The sequence below is a fragment of the Pleurodeles waltl genome, chromosome 7, assembly GCF_031143425.1.
Source record: "Pleurodeles waltl isolate 20211129_DDA chromosome 7, aPleWal1.hap1.20221129, whole genome shotgun sequence".
In the NCBI taxonomy this organism is placed as follows: Eukaryota; Metazoa; Chordata; class Amphibia; order Caudata; family Salamandridae; genus Pleurodeles; species Pleurodeles waltl.
This window is the reverse complement of record NC_090446.1, coordinates 476,420,645-476,436,758: the sequence shown is the minus strand read 5'-3', so window position 1 is coordinate 476,436,758 and position 16,114 is coordinate 476,420,645. Positions and strand designations below refer to the sequence as shown.

General features: G+C 46.6%; 1 protein-coding gene across 8 annotated transcripts in view; it reads left to right on the top strand.

The window, feature by feature from the left end:
• Window positions 1-16,114, top strand: part of TAOK2 (TAO kinase 2) — an 873,025-nt gene that overhangs the window by 246,228 nt on the left and 610,683 nt on the right. For all 8 annotated transcript variants that reach the window (XM_069244102.1, XM_069244103.1, XM_069244098.1 and 5 more), the window contains one exon: window positions 173-244. In XM_069244102.1, coding sequence (XP_069100203.1) covers window positions 173-244 — 72 coding nt within the window. The remainder of the gene's footprint in view (window positions 1-172; window positions 245-16,114) is intronic.

The window sequence follows — 16,114 nt, the reverse complement described above, 5'->3', positions numbered from 1 at the left end:
GATGAATCTTTCAGCATTTGATGACTGATAAGTGGATGCCTCCCCTCTGCCTTTGTCATTTTCGGGATGCATTGTGACCAATGTGTTGAAGGCCCACTTTTCATGGGAACTGCCTATATAACTCTCCCCTCCTTTTTGTTTCCTTGACCTCTGCTTTCTTGTTTCTCTACAGGCCCGTGATGTCCGAAACAACGAGGTTGTGGCCATCAAGAAAATGTCTTATAGTGGAAAGCAATCCAATGAAGTAAGTCCCCTGGGATATCTGAACTGCTGATATTATTTAGGACATAGGACCCTTCCCTACTACTTTGGGAACCCTAGCATTTGATACTTAAGCTGTGTGAGTTAAGCACCTTGGCCATTTTAATCTCTTTCAGAGTTGGTTCCTTGGTCCCCCTTCATACATATTTAGCTCACACCGTAGCATTCTTTCATCTTGATTCTCCAACACCTATGAATGCACTGTATAACATTAAGCAGTACCTAATTTCCCCTGAAGTTTGGAGTTTAGTGATTCCCTCCTCTTAGCCACCAATGTGCAATTTTTTTTTTCAGGTTCTGTTTATTTGGCATTATCCTGTGTGGGTACTCTCAGCTTGGTCCCAGGGTTAGTAGGTCAATATAGCATTGAACTCCAGTTAGATTACCAAGTTACTTCTTGTGGACGTTTGACTTGATCTAGATATTAAGTGCGGGCAGTAAAGGCTTACTTAACGAGGTGATGACAGTTATAAAGTCACATACTTCAGTGTTCAGTAAGTGCTATAATTTAATCGATGATTAGAACTTATATTAACAGGTAAGTTAATAGAACATTTAAATGTACAATTTACAGATAAAACCAGAAGATGCTAGACAAATGTGTCTTGGACCTCTTGGACTAGACATGAACGGACACTCAGTGGGTCTGCTTGTACTTGTCTTATAAAACTATCCACCTTAGGGATTTTTGTTGTTTCGTATTTGCAGAATGAGTGGCAAGTTCACAGATGCAGTTTTCCTTGCATGGACAGGCACTACTCTGAAATTAAAGAAACTGTGAGTAGTGCCTTCCAAGTGTAGGTGTGAATAGTATACGGAAGCAGAAAGACATACTGGCTACTGGAGCACTGACAAAAAGTGGTCATGGACAGCACATAATGAGTGCTTTAGCATGTTCAGTACCAAGGTATACAGGGGGCTCTAATATGGTTACTAGGAAGAACAGCTTTACAAAGAATAAGAAGTTCTGTGATGCCAGTATCTCTGTTGTAATAGGTAGTTAATGATAAGAGTGTATTAAAGCCCCTTATTTGTAGGCACCTGCAACCTCAGTCTTTTGCTTTCTCTCACAAATCAACTACTGCAGTTCCTGCTGACATTTTTGTGTGTAGTTTGTTCATTTCTCCAGCTCTCCCCCAAACTTTTAAGGCTTCTATAAACACTAAATGTGGCGCTGAGATGGAAGTGTTAGAATGAATATGGCTATAGATTAGAGATGTCACTTTAGGGACGTGGAAAATAAAGCCTCGGGCAGTATTGTTGTAGGATATTGTGTTCAAAGCTTATTCAGACAATATTGAGAAGTGGCCATTGCCATCGCTGCTGTCATTCTAAGCAGGAAAGCAATTGGGGACTAAACATATGTGCATCTGTCAGGTTATACAGTTCAGTTTATAATTGCTTTGCGTGCCACATACCCTCAATCTGGCTTTGGTGGTGACTGTACAGGCTCCAACAGAATTGATTTCTCTGTCTCCAAGTAATGCATGAGTCAGTGTATCTTAATCAAAGCTTTGTTCTGGCTCCTGCTGCATTATCCCCACAGGAAATCAAGAGTGGGTGCATTTGGAGTTGGGTTGAATTGACTTGTCTTGATTTTGTCATCCACCATCGAGGGATGAAGGAGTAATGGCTGCCTATCGTTAAGCTTGTGATATAAGCTACATCATTTTCTGCAGTTGTACATTATGCTAAAGAGATGAAAAGTGCTCCATACTGTGTCCTGAATTAATGAGTGCTACGCATCATCCCTTCCCTTTTTCTTACTCAAATCTTGTAGTACAAATTCCCCAGTCTTGCATCCTTTAAGATAGTGTGCTGCTTCATTTCTCAACAGTACACTGAAGAGGTAGGTCTTGTGTGTGGAAGACTAAGATGAATGCCCTGCCTCCTCCCCCACACCTTCCATTCTGCTTTCTTCTTATGCAGGGTGTGATGAGGGTGTGCTGCATGTTTATTTCTTCCATGCTAATGAAGTTGCAGTTTGCGTCTGCATCTTTAGAGTAGTCATGTGCATGTTTTCAGTCCAAAACTTTGCAGCTATCACACTCTGACCTGCACATACAAAAACAGGTCCAGATTGTGTGAGAGGTCTGTAAAGGTATGGACTGCGAAACTCTATTCTTCTTGGTGTGGTATCAAGGTCAAGCCTGCCTCCCTTCCAAAACTGGTCCTGCATCAGCTCCTGCTCCAACTCTCCTTTGACAGGCAAATCGTTTGTAGAGGCCTGCTACCGAAGACCAAGTGTAAGACCTCCAGGATGAAGCATAAATCCTTGACTACGTAGCTCCTGCTTGACGGATTGGTCTTTCATTCGACAGGTCCAGTCCCAGACTCTATTCTCAAAGTCGTCCTTTAAACCAGTTTTGGCAGAGATGAATCTAGCACTGGATTCAGTTCAGGCTGTGGGAATAGAGCCCTAAACTCAGTTTCTGAATTTTCCGTTTACTTGTGATAAACCCACACAAAATGCAACTTTCACCCTGGCTAAGCTGGCTATCTTTCGCTCCACCATGGCTCTCTCATGTGCCTGTGGCCCTAAGAGGCCATCTTTTTGGGTAGATCTGAAAGGAGAAGCCAAAACGCTACCTTTGGTGAATACTTCCCAGGTGTTGGTAGACCATTCTCAGCCGCCTCCTAATACATTTCTGGTGCTTGCTGAAACTCTTACTACACTGAAGGCCTTACATTCTCACCCACTGTTATCTTCAGTTCTGTTACTGAAAGTGACACATTTCTGAAGACAAAGGCTTCCCTACTCAGAAACAGGCATAAAGTACAAAAGCTGTTGGAGGAGAGGGGTCCCCTTATAGACTCTTTCCTCTCACCTACTATTATGACAGGCTTGTGGAGCCTGATTTCGTTCTTATTCAGTTGCTCAACATAGTTTATCAAGACTATGATTGCAAAAGCTAGACAGTCTTCTCCTGCCTATGGATATGGATTTGTTTCAACTATTTAGCTCTGCTGAACGCCAGTGGTTTTGCAGTCTCTTTTGTCTCTTCTCGACTTCTGGCTCTGATAGTCCTCTCTCTTTTGGGCCTGCTTGCCTCTTTCATCCTGCTGATGTGGCCCACACTCAGTGGCACATGCATGCACTCCAGCTGTGTCTCGATTTTCCTGGAAGTTGCTCAAGACCTGTGTTTGGTGACTGACCACCTTGCATTCAAGAAGCTCTTTGGACCCCCACTGACTGGGCCTGTAGTGGTTGGGGATGCCTCTTCTATCAGTTGGGGCGGTCATCTCAATGCATTGGCAATCAGAGACCTATGGTCCTCATGAATCGGAATTCACATATTAACTTGCTTGAGCTTTGGCCAACTCCTCCTTTCCCGCAGGGGGTTCCTACCTCCTATAAGAGGTTTGTAGGGACAGGTTCTTACTGACAAGACAACTGCGAAGTGCCACGCCAACAAGTAGGTTGTTTTGGGCTTACACCCCCTGGTGCCTGGAGGCATTGAGGCTGTGGGCTTGGGTTCAGGCTCACACTGTCTAGCTAGTTATTAACCCCCTCACAGATTTCCTGACTTGGTGGGCCAGTTATCCCAGTCACCATTTTACGCCCAACCACAAGAGGTCATTCTGTCTTCTCCCACAGGGGTAACAACTCAAGTGGACCTCTTTGCCAATCATGTTAACACATACTGTCTGTAGTTCTGGGCCCTTCATCCTGTTTCAGGAAGTCCTTAGAGATATGTTCCTTTTAAGGTTGGATTTCGTTCTCACTATGCATTTCCTCCCATCTCTCGGACTCCTTGAATTCTGAGTAAGCACATGTCCGAAAAGTGCAGTGATATGATCATGACTCTATGCTGCTGTTAATCATGCCAGACTGACTGCGGAAATTTGGGTACTCTGATCTGCTCCACCTACCTCTGTGCCATCTTCCTTTGCTTCCATTGAGAGTGGACCTACTTTTGCAGTTTTAGGGGAAGGGTCCTGCACCCGAACATCTGTAGCTGCCTCCTTCATTCCTGAACATTGAATGGAGCAGCCTGAGCTCCTTTGACCTTCCTGCAGAGGTGCCTTCCTTATTTTTTAAGCTTGTTGTCCCTCTGCCAGAATTGTTTACTCTGGATGTTGGCCTAGGTGTGCTTCTTGTTGTGTTGAGAAAGGATGTTGCTTCAAACCCCTGTATTGGCCCTTTTGATTTTTCTTTCTCTACTTCATAAGACGTTGATGTTCAATTCACCTATTGTTTCCATTTTCTGAAGGGGGTGTACTCGTGTTTTTCCCTTGTTCCTTTGTCTGGTCTCAGTGGGACGTTAAACTGGTGCTTATATTGCTTATGGGTTCAACTTCAAGCCCATGCACAGTTATTTGTGAATACTCTGAGACTGACTGCGTGATGGCAATTACCTCGGCTCTGCACATTTCCTACACCAAAGGGATACAGTCTCCCGGAATGTTCCTTGTATTATGAGTGGATCACACACTTCTGTCTCAGTGAAATGCTATGTGGAAATATGGAAAACCAATATACTGGATAGATATGTATATCTTGTTTTGTTTAAACAACCCCTCAAAACCACTTGTTCACACACATGGCAACTGGTTGTCATTATATTGATGTAACACCTGTTTCTTCATTTAGTGTTTTTGTTGAATGAATCTGTAATTTGAGTTGTACGATCCATTTTTATGATTTCAGTTCAGTGTATTATACGTTTCTAAACAAAAAAATATGTATTTACTATATTTCTTTGTTTTTGTGAATGAAGCCCTTTTAGGCCATTTACCTTAGTTCATACTATTACTTTGTCTCAGGGCATTAGCTAGCTAAAGCTTTTGCCTGTTTTCCTCCTTTTATCTTTTTTTTTCCTGGACAAACTGTTTGGTTGGACTTAGGGCTCTTTTCTGGTGAAACTGTGTACCCAATTTCACCTGGGTCAGTGCATCGATTTTCTACCTGCCACCTGCTCCCATTAAAAATAGACTGGATTTTCACAGATCTGTTAGTTTGTACATTAACAAGGTCCATGAGTACAGGATTGATGATCAGCATTTCCTTGTCTGTGCTTGTTCCAAGAATTCAAGGCAATTCAGAAGTGGATGGTATCCACTGGATTATGCTGTGTATCACAATCTTCTACACTCTTGCCAAGAAGGGACCTTCTGAGGGCATCAGGATGCATACCACCAGGATGAAGGCTGCTACCCTAGCATTGTCCATTGGTAATCACATTCTTTTTATCTGCAAGGCGGCAGTGCTGGCTTCAGGCCATATTCTCACCTGGGATTATCCCAACTCTGAAGTCTCCAAGGATATCCATTTTGCTATATCAGTCTCACAGGACTTCAGGTTTGACAATTTCTTCAGTCCCTGTCACCTTGGGAGAAGCAGCTTTGGTTTTGATTCAAGAGATGTGCTATCAGCAGGTGAAAATATCCATCAGAAGCATATGTTATCTAGCTTCTCTAACTCTTTCTAGTAGATACTCTATCCAGCTGCACATTCCTCACCGATTCTGTGTGCCTTTTCATTCTGAGAGCTCTTGCGGCTTTTGATGAGGCCTCAAATTAGCTTTGATACACTGCAATTTCTGCCATTCTCGTTAGCCTCGCCTTGGACTTTGAGGGAGTGGAAAAATTATGTGGAACTGACATCAGTGCTCCAGGGTGATGGTCTGTATGTCTCAGTGATGAGTGATGTCTTATCTGGGTGCAGCCTGTGACCAAGTGCCACCTATCAGTACACCAGCACTTTTTTAACTTTCCATATCTAGTTTTGCTCCTTGAGGAGATACAAGAGGTGAGGATTGTGATGGTAGAGTATCCATCAGGAAGATTTATTCATGTCTGTTTTCATATGTGCATCCAGTGATTCGTTTGAGTTGTGAGGCCACCTAGTGATTCTGTAGCCATTTCTTACAAAGCTTTCACATGACAGTATCACCTATTATATTCTTTTAGTGCCATCCTTTTGTGTATGCACTTTCTTTATTCCTCCCCTTGCTGTGGACCAGAACTTTCTTCTCTTGTCTGATGCTTCAAACAACATTCTTTCTGCTGACAAGGTTGTCAGGGAACTTCCCCCTCTAAAGTGGTAGTCACTAATACACTGACCGTAAGTGTGTGATTCGCGTAATTCGAAAGAAGGTGAAAATGCCTGGTTGTAAGACCATCTGTCAAACTGTACCTGACTTAATCTAGTGAGGCCTTGTGTTCACAGTTTAATGGAAGTTTATCATACTCCCTCGAGCAGAGGTTGCTCTTGGATGCATATCCTCTGCTCCATACGTTCAGTGGTATTGTTAAGTTGAACCAAGTTCTTTGTCTGGGTGTAGAGGACTGAAGCTGTCATTGCACAGAAAGGACTAGTTAACAGACATTAGTCTATGTCCCTAGTATTATGCCATTTGAGTGGTGATGCAGACCAGCACCAGATTCAAAGTCGTCTGCACCTGTGATAGGTGTTTCTGTGCTGGGCTAGTTGATGTTTAGATTGCAAGCACCATGCATGAAACAAGCTTTGAGCATCAGCGCAAAAGGAAGTGCACGGGCAGGCTTCTTCAAATACTTGGGCACACATATGAACTTAAAAGGCACAACAAGAAGCAAAAGCACCGTGGCCCTATCAATAATATACCTGGGCACTACCAGTAGAGTTCTTTCCTTTGACTTGATGCCAGCCCCTAGATTGTTGAATAAGTGCATGGTTGTCAGTAGTAATCTTCCTTTGTTGCAACTGTATCTTCATCTACACTTAAATCAACAACTGGCTACTAAATTACATTGTTAATGCTGGAACCTTAAATAAAATTCATAAGCAGGATCGTTCTTTGAGAGAGGTTTTATTAAGCTGAATGGCATAAGAGCTCCTGGAGCTCTAACGAGATGTCAAACAGGTACTTATGCCGTGATCCAGCAATAGACATTTATTCAGCAGTTCAGTTCTCAGGAATAGCAAACACATAAACATTCATTGTTTGTGTTGCATCTTTCTGGTACATTGATAAAGTTTTGTTAAACAGAGAACATTTATCTTGTTTATATATATATTACTTCCTTGCCTTCTCATTTTAACCAAAGCTGAGCTCTGCAGAATACATTTAATTGTTGATCCCTGAAGCCTGATGCATGTATAGGTCCAGTAGTAATGCATCTTTGTGACTTAAGCTTAGCCTGGTTAGTTTTTCCATTTGTGGCCCATGGCCCTGCATGTCTTTCTGAAACCTACGATCAAAGAATATTTTGAGCATCTTGAAGTCCTTCCTCATCTCGATCTGCAAAAACAAACTGCCTCATTCTTCTGTGCCTGATTATATAGGGGCATCTTTTAGGGGTCTTAAATAGCACGGACATTTGTACAGGCTAAATCTAGGAGCTAAAATTTCTTATCTTTTTTGTTTATCTTCATGATAGTGTATTGTTTTGGATTTGGGTAACTGGATAGTTTTACAACTATCAGAAAATATTGCCTCCTGCAGGCATTTTTCTTATTTAAAAGTTTGTGAAATTTTTAATTATTTATGTTTATCTTTTGTTGTGGGATCCTGCACATGTAGGAAGATATTCATTCAGAAAGAATAGCCACGGTGAATAATTAGTCTTGCAAATAACTCACTTGTTAGTAGCATGTGTATCTGTAGATACACATGCTGTTCATACTCTTGCCCTCTAGTGTTGGGCTCAAACGTGTGCAGGTTGTTTTTCTTCAGACGTTTTTCGAGTCGCGAGACATAGTAACTCCACCAATGATTGATAATGCGCATGCGCACTGACGAGTTAAGATGTATTCTTCCGAGCTCGGGTTTGACGCTGTGTGGTGTTCTTGCTGGGTCCGTTTGTTTTTCTCTACCTCATTGGTTAAAGAAACCGTGCATCTTCATTGGTTCCTAGCAATCGAGTCGTTACACCTTTGCTTCTATGGTTGACTACTGTGGCATCCCATACAGGCACTGGCCCTTCAGACCTCCTTAATTTCCTTGATACCGTAAAATGTGTCTCTAATGAAAATGACTCCATTCTGCTACTGCTGGATGCATCGAGCAAAGCACCCCAGAACAGACGTACTTCTGATGGATACACCTACCTGTGGATTCCTCACCAAAAGAATTCTCCCCTCGCGCTAGCCCTCAATGGAAATTTCTTCTAGCTCTGCACGTCGACGATGACGTCACAAACGCCCGACTCCACATGACGTCATCCAGGCAATAAGAAGCCCTCGTCGACGTGCAGACGTCAGTTCCCTTTTTTCTGTGCCCGAATAACGGTTACTTCTTCGAGGCTCACAGGGAGCTACTGTTTCCAACGGCGGTTACGATGTCTCAACCTAGAAAATCTGGCTTTAAACCTTGTAGCCAGTGCGTGGGTCGAATGTCTGTTACCGACCCCCAGGAAAACTGCCTCTGGTGCCTTAGTTCCGACCATGAGGTCGAGGCATGCGGTTCGTGTCAACGCATGAACCCTAAGGCATTAAAAGAAAGGGAGGTGAAATTGTTCTTGACCCGGTCCAAGAAGAAGAAGGAGAGGTGTCATAGGAGGGAGTCTTCGTCGAGATCCTCGAGGTCTCGCCACCATCATAGTGGCTGTCAGCGCCGTCATGGATCTCTGCGCCGATCGAGCAAGGGACGGTCTAGATCGGCTTCTCTGTCGGCTCGGCGTCGTCCGACGTGGGAGATAAGCCCGACCGTCACCCCTCCACCTCTGACGACCCTGACGTCACCCGGGTCGGTCTTTGAGGTCGAGCCTCCCCAGAGGCCTGAAGGTTCTCCTGGCTAGGAGTTACCTGGACCCTCTTCGGCAGCCTTGCTGGTGCAGCAGCAGCAGTACCCAGCTTTTCCGACTCCGGGATCGGACCCTGCGGCGTTTTTAAACGCGATGTATAACATCTTTACTTCCATGACGCCGGGTGGAAGTCGTGCAGGTCCGTCTGGCCCTCTGGCCTATGATTTGGGTGTTCCGGCGTCTTACAGGTCGGCGCCGTTCACTTCATTTTTATCTGCTGCACCTGAAGCTGCGCCGATGCCTATGACGTCGCCCAGGATTACTACACCTGTTACGGCGCTGTCGGATTCGCCTCGTATCCAATCGACGTCAAAGACCCCTTTGGAGACGGAGCCCCCGGCTTCGGACGGATCCGAGGTTCGGCGCCGACGGAGATCTTTGGCGTCGGCCGACGCCTTGTCGACTTCAGGCTTGGAGTCAAGACTTAAGTCAAGACGTCTGGCTCTTCGTCTCTTGGAGGAAGAAGAGTTCGCGAGGCAACATCTGGAGTAAGGTGAAGTCTTAGAGCCCTCTGGTGACTTCCAGGGACTGGATTCGGCTAGCGGCCTAGACACTACCCCGGAATGGGATCTGGCTTCTCCTGGAGAAGTCACGGAGGAGGCTGCTTCATTACACGCAGTCATTCGTAAGGCTACAGACTTTTTGGATCTTCCCCTTGCTACCGCGGAAGTCAAGAGGAACTTGTTGACAGAGGTTCTGCATCCGGCGTCTACTTCGGCTGAGCCTCTTCTGCCATTCAATGAGGCTTTGCTGGACCCCATTAAGGATATCTGGCTAAAGCCTGTGTCCACCACTGCGGTCAACAGAGCGGTGGCTCGGCGGTACAGGACGGCGCCTGGGGATCCGGTGTTTCTTTCTAGACAACCAACTCCGGAGAGTCTAGAGGTGCAAGCCTCTTGTTCGTCTAGATCTTCTCCTGGTTCGTTCCCTGGGACTCCTGCGGACAGAGAGTCAAAAAAGATGGACCATACCGCTAAAAATACATTTTCATCTTGCAGTATGGCCCTGAAATCTTCTAATGCAACATGCATACTAGGGCGTTACATCCTTGCCCTTATGGAAGAGGCAAAGGGCCACCCTAATTTGTCCCAGGAGATGCTACAACTTTTGGCAGATGCTAAGGCGGCTGTAACGCAAGTGATCCAGTCTGGGTTGGAAACTTCGGACTCGGTGGCTAGGGCTATGGGCACGACCATAGTCTCTAGACGACAGTCTTGGCTTCGATCATCTGGCTTCTCTTAGGACGTGCAGGCCACTCTCCTTGATCTTCCGTTTGATGGGGAGAAGCTCTTCGGCACAAAGGCTGACTCTGCCATGGAACGTTTTAAAGAAAGCAGAGCGACTGCTAGGTCTTTGGGACTCCAGTCGTCGGCCTCATCCTCCTTCAGAGGCTTTCGGAGATTTAAGGGATTTGGACGTGGTTCCTTTCGAGGGAGATTACAAGGACCGCAACAATCTGCTTCTACCCTGCTGTACAGATCCTTCAGGGGCAGGGGCAGAGTCCGTACGAGAGGAGCCACCTTGCAGCACTCTGCCTCTTCCTCGGGAGGGGTGCAGCAAGGAAAGCAGCCGTAGTCGTCCTCCACTCCCTGTCCATTCATCTCCGGTGGGGGGGAGACTTGCCCATTTTCTTCCGATGTGGGAGGTTATAACATCGGACTCCTGGGTCATCGACATTGTGAAGAAGGGGTACGCTCTTCCCTTTTGGGAATTCCCTCCTACCTTACCTCCCCGCCCATCCTTCTGTTCGGAAGACCATCTTCTCCTGTTACAGCAGGAGATATTATCTCTATTAGAAAAAGGTGCGATAGAGTTGGTTCCCGAGCAAGAGAGGGGTCAGGGGTGTTATTTAAGATACTTCCTGATTCCCAAAAAGGATGGTCGGCTGAGACCGATTTTGGACTTGAGGATTTTGAATTGGTTCCTCAAACAGAAAAAATTCAAAATGCTGACCCTCTCACAGGTTCTTTTGGCGTTGAACGAAGGAGACGGGATGGTGTTGGTCGATTTGCAGGACGCATATTTTCGTATACCGATCCTGTGCGATTTGAGGAAGTATCTCCGGTTTGTAGTAGGATCGCAGCATTATCAGTTTGCGGTCCTTCCTTTTGGTCTTACTTCAGCACCTCGAGTCTTCACGAAGGTGATGGCGGTGGTATCAGCAGAGCTCAGAAAGAGGGGGATAGCTGTGTTTCCCTATCTGGACGATTGGTTGATCAAGGCCAAAACTCCGGAGCTCGTGCGGTGCCATCTCCAGTCGACGAATCAATTGTTGTACGACCTGGGTTTTTCAGTCAATGTACCCAAATCTCACCTGGAGCCCTCAACGCCTCCTGTTCATAGGGGCAGTATTGGACACAACATTGAATCGGGCCTTTCCTCCGCCCCAACGCATTCAGGACATCCAGGCTTTGATTCCAATGTTTCGAAATGGAGCGGTAGTTCCAGTCCTCAAGGTTCTTCGTCTGCTCGGTCTGTTTGCTTCTTGCATACTGTTGGTCACTCATGCACGCTGGCACATGAGGGCTCTCCAGTGGTGCGTCCGCCAGCAGTGGTTTCAGCACAAAGGGGATCTCGAAGATTCGATAAAGATCTCCAGAGACACTGCAGTGGCTCTTCAATGGTGGGCAGCGGTCGACAACCTGTCTCAAGGAAGGCCGTTCTTGCTACCTCCTCCAGTGGCCACGGTGGTAACGGATGCTTCCACTCTAGGGTGGGGAGCTCATCTGGGGGGCCTGGAGATCAAAGGCCTTTGGTCTCCAGGGGAACAGAGATTACACATCAATCTGTTAGAGTTGCGGGCAGTACGTCTGGCACTCAAGGCCTTCCTCCCTTCCATTCGCGGTCAGTCAGTCCAAGTTCTAACGGACAACACGACCGCGATGTGGTATATAAACAAACAGGGAGGAGTGGGGTAGTATCTTTTCTGCAGAGAAGCTCTGCGTCTCTGGTCTTGGCTTCAAGACCACAAGATCTGCTTGATTGCACATCACTTGGCCGGAGTCCTGAATGTGCGTGCAGACATTCTCAGTCGACGCAGTTCGGTCGACCACGAGTGGCGTCTTCATCCAGATCTGGTTCTGGGTATCTTCAGGATGTGGGGTTATCTGCAAATAGATCTGTTTGCCACTCAAGAGAATGCGCAGTGCCCGCTATTTTGCAGCCTCCAGTATCCGGTGCAAGGAGCTTTGGGGGATGCGTTTGAGATGACCTGGAAAGGTCAGTTACTTTACACGTTTCCCCCCATACCCTTGATTCCTCGAGTTCTCAGGAAGATCCGCCAAGACCGAGCCCAATTCATCCTAATAGCTCCGGATTGGCCGAGAAGGGTATGGTATTCGGACCTACTCCAACTCTCTCAGTGCCCTCCGCTCCGTCTCCCTTGCAGGGTGGACCTCCTCTCGCAGTCGCAGGGGCAGATTCTACACCCCCACCTCCAGAGCCTGCATCTTCATGCCTGGAGATTGAACGGGGCAATCTGAGTTCCTTTTCTCTCCATTCAGATGTGGTGGAAGTTATTTTATCGGCCAGGCGACACTCCACCAAGTCAATCTATGCAAATCGTTGGGCTAAGTTTACAAGCTGGTGTGGAGAGAATAGTTTAGATCCTTTAAGAGCTGGTTTATCTGACATTTTGTCATTTGCGCTCTATTTGGCACAGAAAGGTTTTTCAATTGCCACTGTTAAGGGTTATCTGTCTGCACTATCTGCTTTTCTGTGCCTTCCTGATCAACCGTCCGTCTTTAAATCACCAATTGTTTTAAAGTTTCTAAAGGGACTCACTAATAAATATCCGCCCACGCCATTCGTTATGCCTCAGTGGGACCTTAACTTAGTTTTAACTTTTCTTATGGGGGGCCCCATTTGAACCTATGCACTCTTGTTCTTTACGGTTCCTAGTATTTAAAACTGTTTTCCTGGTGGCCATAACATCTGCCAGAAGGGTTAGCGAGCTGCAGGCTCTCACTGTGGAAACCCCATACCTTTCCTTCTTTAAGGACAAAGTGGTGTTGAGGATCAAGGCGGCTTTCCTACTGAAGGTTGTTACACCCTTTCACCTGGGGCAGTCAATTACTCTCTCTTCCTTTTACTTTCCACCTCATCCATCCAAGGAGGAAGAGAGGCTCCACCGGCTGGATCCGCGAAGGGCACTGAGCTTCTACGTCGCCAGGACGAAAGAGTTCAGACAGGATGAACAGCTCTTCCCTGGATACGTGGGGAAGAGGAAAGGTAGAGCGGTCCACAAGAGAACGCTATCCAGGTGGGTCATTCTATGTATTAAGATCTGCTATTCTTTGGCGAAGAGAGATCCACCTGTGGGGCTTCGTGCCCATTCCACCAGGGCCAAAGCAGCTTCATCGGCTTTGGCTAGAGGTGTTCCTGTGGCTGACATCTGCAGGGCAGCGACCTTGGCATCCCTCCATACTTTTGCCAAACATTACTGTTTGGACTTTGAGGTCAGGAGGGATGGCCATTTTGCTCGCTCGGTGCTGCAAGATTTCTTGGTTTGACCATTTGGGCACCCGCCACCGGAGGTTAGACTGCTTGGGGACTCTATTCTTTTAGTGAGGAATCCACAGGTAGGTGTATCCATCAGAAGAATAAGTTACTTATCTTCGGTAACGCTTTTTCTGGTGGATACAGTAACTACCTGTGGATTCCTCACGGTCCCACCCACCTCCCCGTTGCCTGACTGGTCAAACCAGGATCTCTTTGGGTGCGCATCCTTGGACTTGTATATATATGTATATAATATTTCTTGCTTATAGTTGTGTTCATACTTTTCCTTTACAAATTAAGATAGTGAAAAGGATATTTCGAACTGGAATTGTGTGTGTGTGTGTGTGTGTGTGTGTGTATATATATATATATATATATATTTACTTATTATTGTCTCAAATTGAGCTTTCATAACTGTGGTTATTATTGAGTTTTATATTAAATGTTTCGTTTTCACCTATTCTGGATGAATATGTACTTTTTAGGTTGAATCTGTTCGCCTCTATGGCACGTAAAAAATGGTGATAACTGACGTCTGCACGTCGACGAGGGCTTCTTATTGCCTGGATGACGTCATGTGGCGTCGGGCGTTTGTGATGTCGTCGTGCAGAGCTAGAAGACCTTTCCGTCGAGGGCTAGCGCGAGGGGAGAATTCTTTTTGTGAGGAATCCACAGGTAGTTACTGTATCCACCAGAAAAAGCGTTACCGAAGGTAAGTAACTTATTCATCAGGCTTGCAGCCATTGTCTGCACCAGACAATCGACAATCGAGAGGGCTCTTGCTTAATGTGCTTTGTCTTTCGAAATAAAAACACGATTCAATACCGTCTGGATTGTTGCCTTGCGTTAGCATCCATAGCGCACTGACATTTGGAAAACACTCCGGACATGTTTAAAGAACAGGAGAGCAAAGCCAGTGGCTTCCATGGCAGATAGTAAACTTTCGGAGCTGGTTGAGAACTCTGACTCCAATGAGCCTCCACCTGTCCAGTGTCCTCCTACCAAGACTGCTGGATTGAGTGCCATTGTCCCACTTTCCAACTCCCAACACCACTAGGAAGCCAAGCATTGTCCTTGAGAGGGTCAGGCATCAATCACAGGCCAGCCATGAGGCCTTTCATCCATAACTGCCACACAGCCATGGTCGGCACAGAGATGGAGCTGTGCTTTGACAACAAGCTCTGACTCAGACATGTCTTTCCACCTCAGTAAGCTCTTCGGCTTGCTTTACAACTGCCCTCAAGCCCGACCCCAGTGCCAAAGACTTCAGAGCCCGAAATCCAGCTTGATGCAGGCAACCCAAGGGACTCTCTCAGCTCCAAGGAAGGAGACTTCCAGATCACCATCCTCCGTCCCATCTGAGGATCAGGAGCCAGTTGTCCTCCAGCTTCCAGAGGAACTAAACATCCGGCAACAGTGTAGGCAGTGTCTAGAAGCCAGGCTCTCTAGAGGTAGCTGTGGATGAGCAGCCAATGTTTATCTAGGAGACATGCAAAGCTCATGCAATACCACTGTAGTCTCACAGCACTTACACACATGAAAGAAAACACTCAGTTGTATGGAAATAAAGAAAACCACAGAGGTAGTTAACATAGTACCCCCCAGCGACCAGGACTGCAGGAGTAAAACACTGGATTTTCCCTAAACCACCCAAAAGGAGGAAAAGAAGAAAAAGACATCCAGACAAGACTGCAAGAAAACCCGCTGTGTATTCTTGAAGAAAGACCTGTGGAGAGAGGGGACCAAGTCCAAGAGTCACAGTGGAGTCCAGGAGAAGTAGAGGCTACTATTGACCCAGCTGTGGATGCAGGAGTTGATCAACGGTGATAAAAAACAGGTCAGCACTGCAGCCCTGGAGCCGGAAAAGAGTTCCTGATGGAAGAAGTCCCACGCTGGAAGGAAGATTACAGACGTGTGTCTGTGCAGGATTTTCTCCAACAAGCCTTGGCAAAGGCAAACTTGCGGTTAGTGGAAAAGAGGTGCTGCCAGGGACCAGCAAGACCCAGGGTGACTCAACCTAGGAGGGGCAGTCACAGTGGACCCTCAGCGCCGCAGATAGTCCACAGGAGCAGAGGCAGCACCCACAGGACGGGTACACTGGTGTCGCAGAAGAAGCCCACGCAGCACTACAAAAGAAGATCCCAGGCTGCAGGAGAACCACGCAGGAGGCTGTGCTTTGCATAGTGGAGTGCTGGAACTGCAAGTCGCCTAAAGATCCCAAGGAGGAGATGCAAACAGGCCTTGGCAGCTGCAAGAGACGCAGTGCATAGGGGTACTGTCCTGCGTGGGAAGGCAAAGGCTTACCTCCACCAAAGTTGGACAGCTGGTAGAGAGGACCAAGAGGACTACTCTGGACCACCACCCCGATGCAGGATCCACGCAACTCAGCAGGAGAGGGGATCCACGCAACTGATAGTCGCTTGTTGTAGGTGGTTGCGGGGAAAAGATTCCTTCACTCCAAGGGAGATTACTTCTTCTTCTTCTTGTGCAGGCTGAAGAGTTGCAGTCTTCTGAATATGCACGGCCGGGGAAATGTTGCAAAGCTCGCAGGAGACGTGGATACAAAGTTGCAGAAGAGTCTTCTTCATTGTAGCAGCGTTTGTCAGTTCCTAGAGGGTCCAGC